General features: G+C 38.1%; 1 protein-coding gene across 2 annotated transcripts in view; it reads right to left on the bottom strand.

Moving 5' to 3' along the window:
- Positions 1 to 21,740, bottom strand: part of RABEP1 (rabaptin, RAB GTPase binding effector protein 1) — a 1,652,179-nt gene that overhangs the window by 14,605 nt on the left and 1,615,834 nt on the right. For both annotated transcript variants that reach the window (XM_044082911.1, XM_044082912.1), the window contains one exon: positions 16,864 to 16,980. In XM_044082911.1, the coding sequence (XP_043938846.1) occupies positions 16,864 to 16,980 (117 nt within the window). The remainder of the gene's footprint in view (positions 1 to 16,863; positions 16,981 to 21,740) is intronic.

The raw sequence follows: 21,740 nt of genomic DNA, 5'->3' as shown, positions 1-21,740 counted from the left end.
TTTGTCATCTGTACTACTTGGTGTTTGGTCTACAAAAGACAACACGTTAAATGTATGCCTACGTGTACTGTAAAGCACTTCTGCATGAGCAGCACACTCAGTGGAAAGATTAAACAAAACTACTACGTTTAGGAGAAATGGATAATTAATATACAAAGACAGCCTACTCACAGGAAAGTCCTTCAAAGGAAGGACAGGAGACCAACGTAGAGGAAATCTAGAGGGGATTTGAAGATCAGGAGTGTAAAACTAGTGGCAGTAGGTGAAAAAGGCATTAAAGTTCCTTCCTACTAACAGAGGACTGAATTTTTAGACTTGCAGGACAGGACACAAAACTCTATGTCACTGTCCATAGACCGATGAATGACCTTGCTGTGAAATTAATCAGATGAGTGTCATTTCAGAAAGTGGAAAGAGCACTTAGATGAGTAGTGCAAACAGCAGACCCTCAGAGGTGTTACTTGGCCAAGATATGAATGAGAATGCAGAACTTCAGGTAAACACAGCAGCAGTACACTCTGCTGCAGAGTTTTTGAAAATGGCTAACAGCTGCTGTAATGGTCGAGTTTTGGCTTCCTTAACAGGGGCTTTACAGTGATGCAATAGTCTATATGGTCTGGGAAAGTAACAATGATCACAGATGACAGGGTTAAAACCTTAATTAAGCATTTGAAGTAATCAAAGGTGAGACAGGGAAGTCCTGGTGTCTTCCTAGTGCAAACTAGTTAGTAAGTAATGCAAGGTTTAGCTAAGGTATCATCAGCAAAACAACAATGATAAAACAGTGATAAAAGGGGAAATATAATGTATATTCATGACTGAGACAAAAAAATAATTAAGACAAAAAATAATGGAAGATAACTAAGTACCAATGAACACATTACATAAACAGCTGCCTATACGGATATATCTGATGGGAAAAACTGTGCAGATACTCTGGCAGTATGAGAAGCTTAACACTCAGAGAACCATGACAGGGATGCAAACACGTTAAATGACAGTTCATTGGAGGGACAAACAGGACCAAATCACAGCTACAGTTCCCAGTTAAGGAAATGTATCAAATCAACAGAACTATTAGGGTCAGTAATACAGGTTGTAAGGGTGGATATTGCTGTTATTACTGAAACATGAGGTAACAGCAAGAGTGGATGTGACACAGAAGTGACACATACATATTATACAGGAAAGGAAGAGAGTAAAGTGCTGTGAGAGAAGTAATGTCATATGTAACACAGGGTAATCAAATGCTGAGAGACAGAGAGGGAAGTAATGCCACACCATGAAAGGGCTGGGGGTGGGGGAGCAGTGCGAGTCAGAACCATATGCGAGTTCCCCAGCAGTTAATGCAGAAAAAAGAGAAGGGGATGGTAGGTCAATCAGTTCAATTCAGTGGCCACTGCACAAGACGAAGGAAGATGACAGTCCAGAAAAAAGAACAATACATTGAGGTGTGAGCAGATGTTGGACTATTTCCATGGAGATCTACATCCCATGTACAGACCAGAAGACACCTTGCTGAAGAGGTTTAGCCAGTGACTGACATGTTGACCACTATTTATCCAGTAAGAAAGACACTGTATTAGAAAGGATAAAGTAATGGATGTGGTCCTAAGCAAGGTGGAACATGTCAGATATTTCCAGCTGAAATTTTCACTAGCCAACAATGAGACAACAGTGATCACACCAATATGTGGATTAGAATATGAGGTAAAAGGTTAAGAGAAAACAAAAACAATGTGTGGGACTCCAAAGGGGTGATTTATATTGAGCTGTTATAAAGGGTAAACATTTTAAGGGACAGAATACAAACTGAAGAGGTAAATAAGTTATGGGAAAGGCCAATCTGCAACAACTGGAAAGGCCACAGAAATACCTCATTAAAAGAATCACAGGCCTAAAGCAGATGCCCTATGCTGACCGTCTAAAAAAAAAACTCCAGCTACACTCGCATATCGCCTACTCAGAGGCAATCTCTGCTTAACATACAATGCCATGTCAAACCCAGAGCTGTTGGACATGCTACACAAAGAAATCCCAATCCCTCAGAGCCACACACTACAGGGATCTAAACCTTGCCATCACAATGAACAAAACATGCTAGAGGGATAGGTTACTGACCCAGAGACTCCCCATACTCTGGAATAGACTGCCTATAAATGTTAAGCTGAGCGCCTCTTTGGCCCTCTTCAAAAGGAACCTTGATGACTGGATGGGAGATAGGAAATTCACCCCGGGGATCACGTCAGAAGCCCTGCTAGACAGGGGTCCAGGGAAGCAAATAGTGTGGGAAGAAATAGACAGGGAATTGTTATGTCTAGGCTTGTATAGGCCCCAGGGCCGATAGCCTAGTACCAACCTATGAACCAACCTAAGATTACTGAAAAAGGTTTAAAAGAAACAAACAAAAAAAGAAACAAAGACCAATGTGGGCACATACAAATGAAAAACTACCAATCAAATTAGTGGGTTGGGGATATGGAAAAAAAGACAGTATGAAAAAAATAAACAAACTGGCAAATCTGAAATAAAGTGGAGGAATCCAACTAAGTTATAGTCTGAAAGGGAGTATGCTGAAGTGTCAATAACGGGTAAGACGTTTTTAGGGATATAATGCAGAAAGAGAAGGAAGGGACAAACATGACCAAGATAAGTAAACAAATGACAGACATCAAACAGAAAAACAGAATAATCAGAGGTATTACTTGATTAGTAGAACACAAATATCAGAAGAAGTAAAGCTAGAAGTGGGGCAGCAATGTATGGACACCATGATAGATATGAAGGAGACAATGAGGGGACTGATTATCTTAAGGGAAGACAAGGCTCAAGGCTCCTTCTGGCTGCAGCCCATGCTGACATCTAACCAGTGTGCTGGGAGAACTCTTGGTAAAACTATTCAATGGATCTTTTGCTGACGAAGAAGTGCTTAAGCAATACAACATGGTGAATGTCATACTACTATACAAAAGAAAGGGAAAAAATCCATGGTAGCAGCACAAAGTCATTGAAAAGATCCTGAAGGATAGGCTGGCTGCTTTCTTGGAATTCAACAACCTTCAAGCTGGAAATCAACAGTGGTACACTATGAGGAGGACATTTTCATTTTTTTCCTAGTCATTTTGCCCTCAGCTGCATGTCAATGAGCTCCTCTTGGTCGGTTCATTCCCCATCAACAGGGTGACAGTTGACCGGGAGGGCCCATGATTCAGAAAGCCACTGGGGTGTTTTGTGGCCCTAATCCCCCCACCCACACTAGTCAGGAGAGAGAGGACATGCTGTAAGTGTCGGAAAATAATGTCTTCTCACTTCTGCAAGGGGCATTCCCTTCAAGGTACTTTACCCTTCCCCAAACCACAGTTTGCCTTCCCTAGTCTGCACTATGGAAATTGCACCAAACCAATGTGGTCTCAAGTCCATGCAATTCTCCCCACCTTTCAAGAGAGGACAGTAGACCACACCCTATTATGCCTCCCCCCAAGCCTGGGTGTTCCATTGCCAGGGCCACAAATTAAACCCTGGCCACCTGGATCACAGTCAGGCTTCCATCCATCTACACCACAAAGCCAGGTTTAAGGAGGAAATGTTAACTGAGCCATTTTTAACAGGTTCATAGGTAAGTACTAGGCAATTAATCTGCAGACCAATACAAGCCTAGCCAATAACCAATATTCAAAAGTTCAGGAGTGCAAGTAGTCTGCACACCACTACAAACCTAGCCAATAATCAATATTCAGAAATTCCCACCAGCCTCAAGGAGGTCAACACAAGACAGAGCAGGGGAGAATTTGAGGATGCCCTTCCAATTATCTATGTTTACCTAGCAGATGGAAAGGGTGCTACTCTGACATGTAGTGAAAGTTTGCCTCAGAGGTGTGCAATATAAATCTATCAAGCCATTGTATCTTATTTATCTGCAGATGAACGTTTAGTTCCTTTAATAGGGATTTAAGGAATAATTTGCAATGCAAAAGATCAGGAGGTCAAAGAGTGTCACATCATCTGTGGCTTGAAAGTCTAGGCAAGATTTCCACAGAGCATTCTATTAGAGACTGAGTACAGAGAGGAGGCTGTCAGTCTGCCCTGACAACTAAGATTTTTGAGGCCACAGATGTTTTTTTAGACAGGGACCTCTGACAGCCACTGACCATCTTAGTTAAGAACCTCTAAGGTCTTTTTTAAGTTGATTAATGTGTTCAGACAAATACATGCCAAAAGAAGCATTATTTTCAATAATAGGTCTGATAGCATAGGACTAAAGGGGAAGTAAGACTTTATGGATCTAGAAGAAATGCCTCTGGAAATTAGACGGGCCAGTCTGAAGGCTCTGCAAACCACTGTGGAGTGAAAGATATCAATGAAAGTACTCAGACTCCTTACAGTAGTGTCTGACTGGATGGGGTGCATCACCTATATGGTATGCCAAAATGCACTACGTACCTAAATTAACTACACTACATTTTCTCTTATGTTCATAGGTAAATACTATGCTAGCTGCCACTGCGGGCCATTTCATGTCTAGCCAGTTTTCCCTTTTTGTGTTTGAAATAACCTGTCCTATGGTTATAACTTGGTCTTGCCTGTCCCATGGTCAATATTTATATATTACCCCTAATAAGAATCTGGGATCATACCATACATAATTTGAGGGTACCCATGCAAGGGATAAAGCATTTAGGAGCTGCCTCTATTCATTAGTAGTATGGGGGGGGGGCACAGTCCTAGGGTAAGTTTTTAGTTTTCCATCCACAGATCAAAGTTATGCTTGAAAATGCTCATGGATAAACTTTATTTTATGTGGATGGGGAGTTTGTTTACATTTAATTTGAGATCATTGTACTAAAAATAATTGTTAATATAGTCTAACCCATTTTGGAGTGATTGTGAATCAGTGGAAAATGAATAACAACTCCCATTTTACAGTAGTCTGCAAACTTACATTATATCAAAGGAAAGGCGTGTTGGCTTGAAGGTCTGAGAAACTGATAACCAAAAAGGAGAAGACCTAATACCAGAGCCATTTGGTACACCACTGGTAATTTTTTTGCTTCCATGAGTGGCAACTATGACTCTAACCACATGAATTCTGTCAGACTACCAGTTAGTTATCTACCTCACAACATAAGGATTGATATTTATATGTACAATAACTGCATGGAGAATAGTGTCAAAAGCCTTGGCCAGGTCCAGAAATACTGTATGCACTGCATAATTGCTATCCACTGCTTCAATGATTTTATTAAAGATATATTTTCAGGAGAGTTCCAGTGGATGTGATCTATCTGGACTTTATCAAGGCTTCTCACTTGGTTCCTCACAGGCAAATGTAATGAAAACCTGCTTCTCCTGAATGGGTTTGGAAAGGATCAAGACTAATGATTTGGACTGCACCATGGCAGGCTGGATCAAGAGGGTCACTGTGATGGGCAGAATTTCAGGGCTAAAACAAGTGACCAGTGACTTGCCACAACAGGATTTGGGTCTAGGACTACTAGTATTCAGTATGTTTATTTCACATACAACTGGTGGTGAAACAGAATCAATGTCTTTACAAGTGTTCAAAAGACATGCATTAGTAGAGGATGGGAGTAGGAGACTAAAGGAAACAGATGAACTAGCTAAATGGGGAAAAAGATGGCAGTCAACATCTGATGAAGCCAAATGCAAGGTACTGTACTGTGACTATAAAATCTTTCCATGGGATATAACATGAGAAACATGTAATTAACTGCAGCAAATCAAGAAAAGGATCTGTGTTGATTATCATACTTTGTACAGCTACTGAAAAAGCTGAAGCTGCAGGAAAAGCAAAAAAAAAAAAAAAAAACGTACTCCTGAACAGGGGCTTGGGAGAGAACTTCAGAAGCAAAGGAGCAGAGCTTTACCAATGGAGATTGGCACCCCATGCTGTCTGCAATCAATGCAATTAATTGGAAAATGACATCTTCTAAACAGTCTTAGTTTTTTTTTAAAAGGGAGCAATAAGTTGTAGGACTGCTACATTTACAAACGTGTTTTTATAAACTTTCCATGTTGTTATTAAGCACAGCAACACAAATTTACTGAAAAGATGCTATGTAGCAAACAACTCATTGCTACATTTGAAAAGAAAGAACGAGTTGATATTTTACAAGCTACAATTATATGGACTAATCTTTTTTTCTGTAGGCTTGCATATGCCAATTTCTGCCCCATATACCTCTCAACTGCGCAGATTTTCACAGAATATCCAACTTTTTGCCTCACATTTTTCATCTGTCATTCATAAAAGCTGTGGTTTTCTGGCAAACGGGCATCAGAGTTTCAGACATGATATCCTTCAAAAAATGCATGGTAATGCAAACCTCTTATTTTAGCAACTTTCTGTTTATGAGATCAATATTTAAAATCTGTCATAATTTTGAGCACTGTCCCCAAATTACTTTTGGATTTGTCCAGAGTTTTTAAACTAAGAGGTTGAGAGGTATGCCTCCCCAAGAGACAGACACAGACACACACACACACACACACACATTGGGACCTGAGAAAGCTGCCTGTATCATGAAAGGAAGGCAGATCATTTAAGGCACTACAAACAATTTAAGTCTCCTGCTGTCATATCTAAAATCACTATACTATAATAATGGCTTCTTATACTCAGTTATGTCTGTTTCATTTTGTAGACTGTCTGACCTTTTGTTCAGTGGGATCCTGCACAAACCAAGTCACCACGGAGAATAACTGTACAGTTTCCAAAAATTAATGGGAAGCAGCTGAGCCATGACACTTCAAGAGGAAGTCTTGAAGTACAGACCTCTGGAATTTTATCATTTGCCTCATGCAGATCACAGATCTGATACACAGTGATGTCCTGTAAAGCATGAATACAAAGTTTGTCCAGTGCCTCAGATTTGTTATTAGAAAGGTTAGAGTTCAAACTTGTGGTTAATCTTTATTACCCAGAACCTGTAAGAGCATATCACTATCATCCTCTGGTAGGTGGAGAACTACGGCACATTCCCAAGCACACAAAGGATCTTATTAGCTGTTTAGGGGACTACTGCCAAAAAATCTGGACAGTGCCAAACAGCCAACCACCACGAGAAGTAATGATCCTTGGAGCAGATTCTGTACCTCAATCAGCTCCTGCAAATGCTTTCTGGGCAAGACCAATTTTAACAGGCCTGGTCCCAGTGACCTGTGTCAAATAAAGAAACAATCCACAAATACCAACTGCTGAAATGACAAAAAGCAAATGAACCAGAATCCAAAAGCTGAATGATAAAATCCGTAGTTAATGATAAAACCACACTTTATTTACATAAAATAAATGCTCCGTAAGCACTTTCGTTTAAACTATGTTAAACTTCTTCAGACAGTTTAAAATACATTACATCACATCCTTTTATACACATACTAGTTACTTCGTCGGACCCTTTGCGAATTAATCAATTAAAGCTACTTTCATGCTTACTATTATGTTGTTATGAATGCCCTTAGAACTGAATGCATACATTACTCAAAAAGGTGTAATAAAATACATTCATATAATGTGCTTATGAATGAATATACTATATATATATTTAGAAGCTTTGAGGTATTAAAATTGAAAATATGTTGAAAAATTATGTTAAAAACAATATAGTATGTATGAAATAATATACGATATATATATAAAAATATATTTTACTTAATACTATAAAAAGTATATAAATAGACAAATAAATATCTATGTATGAATACATGGACTATGTACAAAAAATATGTATGAGTTATTACATACAATCTTAATACCACAAAGGTCAACCAATTTTCTTTTTTTCTAATGCTTTCAATTTTAATACTGGGGCTATTGAGGTACGCTCATTAATTCCGGCCCAACTGTCAGCTCGTGTTCCTATTTGCCATTTTAATTCTTTTGAGTTCTAAATATAAGCCGCAGGGTTTCTTATCTTCCATTTCTACATGGTCGATGGACATGAAAGAAAATTGGTGATCATTATGTTCACTAATATGCTTAGCCAAAGCGTTGTTCAATTTATTTTTCTTAATAGCATATTCATGCTCATATATTCTTTGGGACAGCGCTCTCTCAGTTTTCCCAATATATAACATTGAGCATGAGTTACCTGTGGCTCAGTAAACATCTTTTAAATTCTTAAAATCATCAGTTCCACAAATAGGCAATGAAGAAATAATAGATACCAACCTCAAAATAAACCGAAATAAAGTCATCAACATAACTGGATGCTACTTCCCACCTGGCCAAAACATCCATCCACTGGAAAACCTCCGCAGCTGGACTACCCACACCATCTCCCCCAGGAAACTATAATTTTAGGTGATTTCAATATTGACTGGCAATCTTTTTCTGGCAACCATCCAACCCATCATCTACACCTTCATGGCTTCACCCAACTAGTCCAGTCACCAACCAGGATAAATAAAAACTCCAACAAGCACACTACCCTGGATTGGATACTAGTCAGTAAGAGCCCCCAGTCATATATAGCAGGCTGCTTAACGGATAGCCTCAGTGATCACTCCCCAACATTCCTATTCAAAAAACACCTATACCAAGTTAAACCTGTCATCTACTGTCAAATATGTAAAAAACTAAACTTTAACCCACTCACACTCATCTCATCCCTCAAAGAATGTAACTGGCATCCTCTAAAGTACCTCAGTCTTGATGACGCAGTTGATTTTTTTAATACTACCTTCCTGAGCATCCTTAATTACCACGCCTTCATAAGACTTTCCAGAACCAAAGCACAACCCTCCCCATGGCTGCAGAAAACCACTAAGTCAGAAATGAAAAACAGGGATAAAGCCTGGGAGCACTGGCGCAAAACCAAAAACCCCTCAACAAGACAGAAATTCCTAGAAATAAGCAACAGAGTCAAAAAGCTAATAAAACAAGACAAATTCCAATACTACCAGTCTGCCCTAGACTCCTCCCAACACAGCCCCAAACAATTCTGGCCCTCCATAAACTCCATCCTCCACCCAGGTAAAGTCAGTACCCCTTCTACTAACATCCCTCACTCCTCTGAAAATATTGCTACCTCAATCAACACACACTTCACACAAACCATACTATCACTAAGCTAGACAACACAATCCCCCTCCCCTCCAACCCACACCTTCAACTAGTAGGCTCCCCAATATCTTCTCGTTTTCTCCTGTTCCTACCTCCAACATAAAAAAACTCTTAACTAAACTTAAGCCCACCAAATTAGCAGCAGACAACCTCCCAAGTGAATACCTACAAATAGCAGCTGATGCTCTAGCCTACCCAGTATTCAGCTTGATTAACTGATCTCTGTCAGAAAGTTACGTTCCCACACTATGGAAAGTATCACATATAATTCCCCTCCAAAAAGGCAGCCCCTCAACAGAACGAATTACCACCCCACAGCTATTCTCTCTCTCCACTCTCCAATATACTAGAGAGATGCATTCACTCTCAGGTCTCAGACTACCTCCTTACTAACAACCTCCGTTCCAATATTCAGCATGGTTTCCGACCAAATCATAACACCACCACTGCCTTACTCTCCTTTACTAACACTATCCTTCAGCATAAAAACAATGGCCATCTCTCCTCTGCTACTTTCCTAGACCTATCTAAAGCATTCGACATGGTCCCACACAAACAACTCATCTCTGTCCTCAATAACCTATCCTTCTCTCAGTCAGTCACCAATTGGTTTCAGAGTTACCTGTCTGACCGCCAACAATCCGTTGTATCTCAGAATGACATATCTACCCAACTACCTGTCTCTATAGGGGTTCCCCAACGATCCATCCTTGGACCTCTACTCTTCTCTATTTTCACCAATAATCTGGCCTCTGCCACCAAACATGGCACACTCATAAAATACGCAGATGACTCAACCATTATCTCTCAGCCCGGTCCCTACCCAAACTGAAAAAGTCACACAGCAAGCCTTTTCCACTATGGAAACTTGGTTATCCGATGCCAAATTAATACTCAACCCAAACAAAACTAAACTACTCATCTTCCAACCCACTAAATATACTCAAAACAACTCTCACTTTAACATCACAGCAAAAGACAACACCACTATACCACCAACTGAACACACCAAATTGCTAGGAGTGGAAAAAAACAAACTAAAATTTGACATTCACATATCCATGACCATAAAAAAAGTCCAAAAAAACTAGGAGCGTTACTCAGAAATAAGCAGCTTCTCACCAAATCAGCAAAGATTTCAGTAGCAAATTCCCACCTTATCTCCACCCTACTTCATGCCTCTCCAATATATACCAACCTAAGGCAATGCAATCTAAACAAACTCAAGACCTGCTACACAAAATCACCAAATTCGCCACAGGGGCATCCTACCGTAGTCACCACTGTCTCTCACTTGCTGAACTGGGCTGGCTTGAACTCCCTCACCTCCTTCAATGGTATCAACTCACACTCGCCCACAAACTAGTAAACCATCCACTAAAAGTCCCATCCCTCCAGAATCTACTCCAACCCTATCGCACTACCAGACCAGGAAGATCTAGCAACAAAAATCACTTACAGGTGACTAAAGCCAATAACTGCTGGAGAAGCACTATTTTCTTGCACCATAGCCAAATTATGAACTCCCTCCCACCCAAAATTATCTCCATACCATCATGCACCCACTTCAAATCTTTACTAAAAGCGCACATAAAAACATACTGGCTATGCCCTTGCAACTCCCCCTCTAATATCACCCACCACATCCACCCACTACCCTTCTTTCCACCCCACTAACTACCTTGATTATAGCAAGCTTGGATGCTCATAAGCCTAACTACTTATTATACAGCAGGAACTTCTTATTGTAACAATTGCTAATGTCTGTTACGTACTTCGCAGATGATAAAGATTCTAGTTGTCTACTGATGTACTATGTTCTTCATCTGTAACTATGTTTGTAATTGTTAATTACTATGTTGATCAAATTAATTTCTATGTAAATCCAATGTAACTACTGTCTGTATATTTTAACTGTGGAGCTTTTCTCCCCGGGCCGCGCTGAAAATGGGCCTATGTCCAGTTGGACACTCCCTGTCAACAAATGTAAATAAATAAAAACAACAGCTTTGGATTTGCAATTATATTTAAAATGTAAATGCAACTTTCTCTTTCTAAGATAAAAATATTCACCTATTTTTATTTTATGGCACCAATGACGTGCCACATTTTGACATACCTATATTTCCAGGAATATGTGAATGATTTGCTTTAAAATTTCTTTAAAACTTTTCCCTTTCCTGTAAACTATTCTAGGTTTCTCATTAATATGACTACTAAAACAGGGATCTTCTAATAAAATAGTAAAATTATTTACTACTAAATCCCTAATTATGTTGTGATCTTGGGAATAAGTCAGCACTAAAGCTTTAGAAAAGTTATTTTGTTTTACTGATACACTGATTTCTTCATTATTTAGGTTCACTATACTTCTATTGGATGAACTGATGGAATCTTGCACCATATTCTGTTCGTATAAAATAGGTTTGAAATGTCCATTGATACTTTTAATGGTTACTGCCTGTATTAATGTATCAATCAATACTTCTGGATAATCTCTGTTGAGAAGCAATAGAACAAAAGAAAATTGGTTGACCTTTGTGGTATTAAGATTGTATGTAATAACTCATACATATTTTATGTACATATTCCATGTATTCATACATAGATATTTGTCTATTTATATACTTTTTATAGTATTAAGTAAAATATATAATTTTATATATATATCATTTAATTCATACATGCTATACTTTTTTTAACATAAATTTGCAACATATTTATTTTCAATTTTAATACATCAAAGCTTCTAAATATATATATAGTATATTCATTCATAAGCACATTATATGAATGTATTTTATTACACCTTTTTGACTAATGTATGCATTCAGTTCTAAAGGCATTTATAACAACATAATAGTAAGCATGAAAGTAGCTTTAATTGATTAATTCGCAAAGGGTCCGACAAAGTAACTAGTATGTGTATAAAAGGATGTGATGTAATGTATTTTAAACTGTCTGAAGAAGTTTAACATAGTTTAAACGAAAGTGCTTACGGAGCATTTATTTTATGTAAATAAAGTGTGGTTTTATCATTAACTATGGATTTTATCATTCAGCTTTTGGATTCTGGTTTATTTGCTTTTTGTCAAATAAAGAAATGCTACAAAAGATGGATCTTTAGGCCTTGACTCGAACGGCTAAGAACTATCTGCAGCACCTGCTAACCCTAGGTCACATGAAAAAAGCAATTTGTCCATGGGAAATAAATCCCCCCAAAAAGAAAGGAACAGAATGAATTCTTAGCTATCTTTATCCTCTTATAAAGAGCTTAGCAGGCTTAATGGAATTCCTCCCTTCATCAATCTGTGCTCTTTGGGGAAATGGAGAAGGACAAAGATACAAATGAGTGGTGGGAATGATGTCTGTTTTGCCTCCCATGTGGTACTCAAAGAGCTGCTTTATCAACACACACATGATGGCAACTATTCAAATGTTTCCTTATATTGTCAATGTCTCAGTATAGTACAGTCTGTATTGTTGCAGGTGCTATAACTGGTTCTCTGAGGTTCAAATACTCAGGAGAAAATGGCAGAAATGATTTTTTCTTCTGTTAATTTCCCTTTTCTAAGACTATGTGTGATTTCACAAGTACAAAGGTTAGATACTGGTGAGGGGTACAAGGGAATCTGCACGGCCCAATGCAAAAACTGAGTTTTACTGCAATGTTTTGTGCAGTGAGTTTATTACTCACTTTTATGGTGTTGATGTTTCAGTTGCCATATTTTGGGGGACAATGTTTGTATGCTGTATTTACCATTACTGACCTGTCAGTTCGTATATCTATTCTCATGTTGTTCTGGTCATAAATGTGGAGGATGAGGGTACACCACTGGTGGGAAGAAGACTAGTGGTAACTGATACCTGATGTGATGTCTTCAAGGAGACCCCTAAAAGGAACAGAAAATTAATCAAAACTTGTGGTTGACAGTTATGCTCTACTACCCTACTGACTTTCAAAAGCATTTGCTTTGGGTCTTGTAGGCCCTCTCAGGACTGGCAACTGTTCCACATTAACATTTCCTCAAAAAAGTGACTGATCTGATTTCTCTTGGATGTCAAAGTCTCTGCATTAACTGGGACAGTGACCTGGGTTAAAAGATGCTAAGCCCTGCAACAGCTGTGGAACAGTATCTATTACAGCGATGACTACAATGAAACAGCCTACAATTACATGGATGGGAGCAGAACCACTCCTTAGGCTCAGTAAGCTGTCAGTCATCTAGAAAGAAAGAACCCATGAACTCAAGTTTGAGGAGGCAAGAGTACCACATATGCTGTTGCAAGGAATGTCTAAGACTAGGTCTGGACTCATTGCAGTCAATTCTGTGGTAAGAAGATGAAAATAATGTCTTTACCTAACTGGCTAGAAGCAAGATTATTACATAGACCATTTACTGTTTCACCTTTAGAAGAAAAAATGTCGGTCTTAGTCCTCCTATTTGAGTTTGTAAGAAGTCCATAATATCTCAGGCCTCCCATGAATCTTGCACACAGCCTCTGCAGTTTAAGGCTGTAGTCAAGCCAACATGGCCAGGGATGAAGGGCTTCCACTCCTAATGACTACTACCTGCTGTTTATTAAGACATGATACTAGGAGAGTTTGGCTCTTTATTGTATTGTGGCCAGGTTAATTTTTTTAAACACATAAACAAGCAGCGCTTAATGTTCTGAAAGGCTCATAAACAAAATGATTAATTAGCAGTGGTATCTACAAGAGGTATTTTATGGTCATAGGAATGTTTGTTCACAATATGTTTACAAGAGGATAAGGCCATATGAAGGATTAGACAAAAAAATGTTGATAACCTGGAAAACACAACTGCAAAGTAGACTGACGAGACTTTTTTATATAATTGGGCAAAGGAACACTGACATTCACTAGATGGCAGGAAAGAAACAAACAACATGTGCACGAGTGAATTTGTATATACAGATGTAAAGGGTGATGTGATGTCACTAAGTGGCACCAGGGAGGACTGCTGGAAACTCAAATGCTAAAATATGGACATCTTTAGCAGAAATAGATTTTTAATATAAACATTTTAAAACAGATACCCATAACTGGCTACTAAAGCTCATTACTCTACTTTTACTAATTACAGATCCATGTAAAACTTATTACAACGCACCCAATGGATGTTCATCTCTTAAAGGTACTTTTCTGATATCACTGCCCATACCATTACATATTTTTAACAAACCACCAGCATTCATCATCACCAGCAGCATGCTCTAAGTGCCTGATGTCTTAACTTTCAATCTGTTAGTACCTATGTATACATGCCTGAACAATGGCACAAATGTTCATAAACTCATTTGAACTCAAACTGTCAGTATTTCTTTGAGGGAGTTTGTGGCACAGTGCGTAAGCGGAATTTACCCTTTCCCTGCTGTTGTGCCATCTCAGAGTTGATCTCACACACACTATGAGTGCCCCTAGCAAAAGTTATGGAGAGATGTATTCACGATCAACTACTTCATCACCTCATTGAAAATAACCTACTAGTGGACTGCCAACACGGTTTTAGGCCTTTCCACAGCACTACCACAGCACTCCTATCCTTTACTGACTGCATTAATAAAAATAGAAATGATAACCTGCTCTTTTCAGCCCTCTTTATTGACCTCTCCAAGGCCTTTGATATGGTGAACCACCAATTGTTATCAAATATTCTCAAATCTCTTTCATTAGATACTCAAGCAGTTAAATGGTTTCATTCATACCTTGAAAATAGACAACAAGCAGTGCACTGGGAGAACAACTTATCCTCCCAGCTCCCAATCACTCTTGTAGTCCCACAAGGATCTATTTTGGGTCCACTCCTCTTTAGCATTTTCATTAATGATCTAAAAACCTCCCTGCCCCAAACCACCTGCATCCAATATGCTGATGATTCAACTCTAATCTGTCATGGTTCCTCTCCAACTGAACTCCAAAACAGGACACAAACTGTATTCACCTTAGTGGAAACATGGTTCCACCAACGGTGTCTCCTCTTGAACCCAAAAAAAAAAAAAAAAACTACCAGTGTTTACACCTACACATAAGACCCCTCCACTCAATCTCTTACTTACCTCTAATAATGGTACAGTCATCACTCCCGACACTTCCACTAAACTCCTAGGTGTAACTATAGATAATAACCTCAACTATGACACGCACACACATTAACCTAACTATTAAATCTGTAAACAGAAAACTTGGTTTCCTGTATAAAATCAAACCATTTCTCACAGCCTCTGCCAATATTACTATTGCTCAAACTCACCTGATGTCAATCCTCCTTTATGCCTCTCCCATATATACAAACTTAACCAAAAGCAATTTAAATAAACTGGCTACTTCTTACAACAACATAGCCAGATTTGCCACAGGTACCCCATTCAGAACCCACCACTGTCAAAATCTGAAACTACTAGGATGGCTGGAAATACAAAATCAACTACTCTACCAGCAACTCACCTTTATCCACAAAATCTTACACCATCCAACTAATACCCCTATACTCAGTAACCTCCTCAATCCTTATCAAAACCTTCCAATCCTTCGTTCCGCTAATAGATTACAAGCAGCCACCTTAAAATCTAAAAACAAATCAGGGGACTGTCTGTTTTCTAACTCTGTTGGTATAACATGGAACAAACTCCCAAATGAACTAACTTCAACCACATCCACCTACCTTTTCAGGACCCAATTAAAAATGTTCTTAAAATCCAAATGGCTTTGCCCATGCACCAAGCCTGACTGATACCATCTTCCCTTCCCTTTAGCTTTTTTGACACCAATTCTTCTACTTCTACTACCTTTCTATGGCTCTCTCTTCTAAAATTCTAAACACTTTGCTCTCTTCATACCCTTCATTACTGTGTCAATTTTCTTACACAACATAAAAACTAACTAATGCTTATACTTATCTATGATAAATGGTACACCGAATGACTGAAACAATAATCTTCAGAAGGTTACCCTATCCTGCTTATTCCTGCTGAAATAAGCTGTATTTGAATGTATAGTTATCAAATTGTTTTTGAATGTATAGTTATCTAACATCATAGCGTTACCCTAATTTGCTTACTGCTGCTTAAAATCAATTGTACATGATTGTATAATTATCTAATAGTATTGTGATTATTTAGGTATCTTTCTGCATTTTGTATTAACTGTATCTTTCTCTGAGCTTTTCTCCTCGGGCCTCTATTGAAAACGGACATATATCCAATTAGACTAGCCCGGTCAACAAATGTAAAATAAATAAATAAATAAAATATATATATATATATATATATATATATATATATATATATATATATATATATACACACACACACACACACATCCTGTAAATGACTGGTGTTCTGTCCAGAATTATCTTCTCTGCCTTGCAGCCACAGATGTTAGAACAAGTTCTGGCTCCCCTGCGTGCCTAAAATAGATTAAATGGGTAAAGAAGAATAAACAAATGAATGGATAAATGACTAAATGAAGGAAAAGAATGAATGTGAAGAATGAAGTACTATTTTTCCTCCCAGTACTCAAGTGATGGTAACAATTAGACAGTGCAAGACAAAAATTCTTAGGTACTGAAATGGCGACATACGATGCCATGATACTGCAAGCATTCTTATTAGCACATTGTGGGCTGTGAATAAGGCGATCATAACGTGATGCCACTTGTTTTTAAAGAAATAAGAAGGAAGGATGACTTGAGGATAAAAGCTGGGTAAAGTCACACAGGCACAAAAATGCCAATTCTATTATGTTCTTGTGAGCTTACCTGCAGAGTTTGTGACAGTTTCACAAAATCCCTTTGCACCTGTTCACTGACATCTAATTCTGTCTGTAGTCGCTGAGCTTTACTCTTCTCTTCATAAACCATATGTTCAAGACCAGTCTGAAACATGAAATGAAAACAGTGAGGAAGTGGATGTCATACATTCGGAAGTTCCAACATTTTTTTGATCATCACCTGGATTACTACATTTTACTTAAGCTGTTTATGATATTTACTGTTTCACTTAAAAGGAAAGAGAAGAGTCCTGCAACTGATTTTTTTCTTGTGATTACATTTAGATGTTCACACATGGGTGACCACAGAAGGGTTCAGATCAATATAAAGATAACAGTATTTTTCAAGAGTAATATTATGCAACTGCTTGCATTTTTTTGGTAAGCTTTGGTCTAAAAAGACCAACTTTTACACAGCAATACAAAAAGTTCTCTGTAAGTAGCATGAAGTACCATCTCCTGACCCAGAAACACAAGGTTTTAATTCTCCAATTCAAAAAAATTGTTCAGTTTGTGAACGTAGGAAACAAATTATAGCTGCCTGTGGAAATTCACCCCTTCCATTTCCCAGTGCATTCTAGGTGAATCACACTAACACATGTATGGAGACATTACATGGACACAGAAGAGAAAATCTCAATTTGTAGATATGGGAGTGCTAATTCTATTGAAATGTAAGTATTAAAAATAATTACATCTGGTTTTGACTAGTCATTCCAAATAAATGAAAATGAAGCAAAGCAGTTATTTTCCTTTTTTAATTTAGGTATGTTGTTCTTTCATAAGCACTACACTTACTTGTATCCTCCAGCTCCTGCAGACATTTAAACCTCTGCAACGACAACTACTGTAAGCTGCATTTACCTATGTGGCTTCCCCAGTCAGAAGTGAGCTGGTAAAGTTTAGACATATTCATTACACATTTCCAGAAGCAATAGTTTTTTTTTTTTTTTTTGCTTCAGTTAGAACCCTTAATAGATGCAGGGTGCACAATCATACCACACCAAGCAGATGGTATGCTCACTCATGCATTGTCAGCATCCAAAGATAAGTGTAGCTGGTAACTGTTGTAGTAACTGCTATGCTGATGGCACGATAGCGGTGCAGTGGAATACACTCTCTCTTCCATGAAACAATACTTAAGTGTCACTGAATAGCTGCTCCAAACACCCATTTCTAGGCTATTTACTAAATCCGGCTTAAGATTAAGTAATTAGTAGTTAAAATTCATGCAGGCTGGCACAGGTACATTATGTCTATATTTTAACTAAACAGTATCTTTAACAAGACTATAAACAGAAGCAAGCATTGGTTTCGGTGGACATTTGATACAGCCCAAAGCAAAATAATATTAAAGAAAAGACAAGCTTAAGTATACTGCAAAAATAAACTAACGTTCATTTTTTTATACTGTCAGAGTACAAAAAACAGCATTTAAGTTCTTCTGTGAAAAAATGTGACAAAAGCACAATCTCAGTAATACATATGCAGGTTATAGTTAATTCAGAAACTAGCTCACCAGTAGGAATACAGCAATATACCATAAAAACTAAAAGATGCACACTGGTCTACCTAATTAACCTGGAGCACCTGATGTAGTAATCAGGTAGCCATAGAAATTAAGAGACCATCCTTAGGCCATCTTCACTGGCACAGAAGGATAAAGTACTGACCACAACCCCGGCAATCACAGTTTGAATAGTAGCATGGGCACCTGTTGTAACTGGCATGGGAGAAAGAAAAGACTAATGCAGCTTTGTTGGCCCGCCTCACTAAATGGGACAAGGGGGCAAGGCATATGTCTTGGCACTTGTTCTTGCTGTTGCATTCCTGATGGAGACAACAAATCCAGCAGGAGCACTTTCAGGGGGGCGAGTAGAAATAATTGACACATCCTCACTGACACTCACTGCATGTCAAACCCTGAAGCAGGCATGGGCATATGCAGAAGGGCTACGGCCTTAAAACCACAAACTCCCCTGGCCTCAGATGAATGATGGCTCTGCTTGGCTCTCATCTAATGGAGAAAAGAATGGGGTGTATAGAGTAGCAGAGAGACAGGATCTTGATGGTCACCAAGGTAGGGTGCTAAGAATAGCAAAAAAGAGGATATCCTAAGAGTCTCCTTTGGCAACATGGGGCATAACAAGCCAAGTCTGTCTTATCCATACAGATGTTTGACCTGGACAGTAATGCCACACTAGAAACAAAAACATTTACAAAACAACTTCACATTTACACTGTGCAGCATTCCTCATTTTCTCATCTGCAGAAGATATACATACCGTGAATGAATTCTGTTTCGACTTCTGCACTATAAACATACTAGAAATAAATGATAAACCTGCCAACTTACACTGAAATCAAAAGGCATACATGAAGCTATGACTTGACCTATTGTAAAATATTAGTGTGAATCTGCAGCAGTCTATAATAGCTGTAAGTGAACTAACCTAATCTATCAGATGATACTAATATAAATGCATACCTTTAAGTATTAGTACTGCTTACTGTTGGCTGAAAATGGCTTCTCATACCAACATAGCAGGTATTAAATGCTAATTTGTCCTGAAATCCTCCTGCCACTTAAGTGGCTAAAATTTTTGAAAGTACTTGCATACTTTTAATGTCTAAACTGCTTAACTATAATGGTTTCCATGTGGGAGGTGGCTCTTATTTCTTTCCCACATCCAAAAGATATGTGGGGCCCCATACAGGAATATTTCTTGCCTTACACTCCATTGTTTGCCAAGGATAGGCTGGTTCACCATGGCACTGAAATATTTAGAGACTAGTATAAAAAAGATGTACAGATGAATGAATTACATATATTTTCATTCACCAAGACATCTCTCTCTCCCTATATATAAAGGTTACAATACTATTACAACAGAATATGTACAAATGGATTCTGGAGATATTTATAAAGACGACTTCTCCAAATATCTGGAAAGTATATTGCTATCATACATAAATATGAGATAAACCCCAGCATTGGTGGTAATGTGCACCCTTTCTCCACATCTATGCCAGCTGTCTAACAAATATACCATACTTTTATTTAAAAGTAAAACAACTTATGAATGTTCTTCTCTGAAAATTGTAACTATGTGGTGATTTAATTATGTTCGCATAGCTCTGGAAAATTAATGTCTCTTTCCAACCATACTACTACTGTCATTTCTTTGTCTACAACTACTTCTTCAAGTTGTGTTTTTATAAGAGATAAGTAAGCTTTGGCAAGAAATCAGTTCCTGGGTAAGATGCTTTTAGAAGTACAACTTTGACTAAATGTTAGTGCATTTCTCTTCACAACTTTTTAGTAAACACACTGCTATGAAATACAGATAAAGTTAAATGAGTGTTTTCTACTGCTCTGAAGTACTCTATACTATGTTTTCCCACGTGTACTACTAGGAAAATGTAATTACCTTTGCATTTCTTTTGAATCTTGAGTTTTATATTAGACGTTAGTGGAGTTTTATCAAAAATGTTCCATAAGAATGAAAGTTCTCTTAATTTCCCTACTTGCTACTACAGAATAAAGTTATACAAAATATAATTTTGCTATTCAAACTGTGAATTAAATTCATGATAAAGTTGCCTGCCTTTTCACATTAAGAGATTACATTTCTAATATTTTGTTAAATAAATATGCAACTACGACTATGCTTGGTGACATGGGCTTCCAACCAGAACAAGTGGTCAATTATTTAGTAGCTAACATATGCGGCTGTGGTTATAATCTAGTCATCGATTTCTTAAACTGCCTGTACCATTATAGTGTACAAGCTGAGTGGGGCAGACCAGATCTACCTATCCCCAAGCAACATTCATCAGCTCGTCTGAATCACAATGTATTCCTAAAGAAGCCGAGACACATAATCCTTCTAACATGTCCTGGGCCTGCTTTTGTGCATCCACCCAGTCAGCTGCTCCTGTTACACCTCTTGTGGAAGGCTACTAGGGGCATCATCACAAGGTGTCCAAATCACCGCAAATGACTCCTCTCACCACAAGGGAGCACAGACTGTACCCTGAGATCCACCTCTACTGTCAAATTCCTCACTTTATTACAGAGTCTGAGCCTAGCTACCCAATAAAGAACCATCCTTTCTGCAGCTTGCCTCTCTGATCTCCTCTTTTTGGTCACTACCTATACATGAAGATGGAAAGACAGACTAATCATCAAACTGAAAGCTCCATCTTACTACTCAGTTTTTCCTTGACTCCCGGACTCCAGTATAATGCTTTCGGCACTACACTGGCTGCAACAATTCTCTGATCAATCTCCTGATTGGCTATGTTTCACCTGTAAATAAGAGCCCAAGACATTTATATCTCTCCACCTAAAGTATCTGCTAACTCTTCACTAGCAGATAGCAAGCCAATCTTTTCCATAACAAAACCATTACCTCTGATTAGGGAGTCATGTTAATATATACATCTTCAATATTTTTTATTACCATTCCATTATTAGATTAGTAGAAAAAAACATTCAAACAATAACATATTTACAAATGATTAACAAATAATCTAAACAAATTAATATCACCCTTATCATCAAGGACTTTGAGCATGTAAACCATAATAACAGAAGATAAAAAGCCCGCTAATCTAACTGATCTATATTCCATATTGTCCACTTCTTCAAAACTTTGGCAGTGTTATAACCCAGAGATGATTCAGATGTTTTCAAATCCTTAATGAGTGCATATAGCTCTCTTTTATGGGGGAATGGGGGGGTGCCTGCATTTACCTTCTGATAATACAATTTCTAGCTACAATTATCAAAAGAAACAGCAACATCCTCTCTTTTTTCTTCTACTGGGGAACCTAGTGAAGTCAGAGATGGGTTCAACTTTA

This window comes from Protopterus annectens, chromosome 9.part0 (genome assembly GCF_019279795.1).
Source record: "Protopterus annectens isolate FY-2018-M chromosome 9.part0, PAN1.0, whole genome shotgun sequence".
Lineage (NCBI taxonomy): Eukaryota > Metazoa > Chordata > Ceratodontiformes > Protopteridae > Protopterus > Protopterus annectens.
Note: the sequence above shows the minus strand (reverse complement) of the source record. Positions and strands in the feature narration are given on the sequence as shown.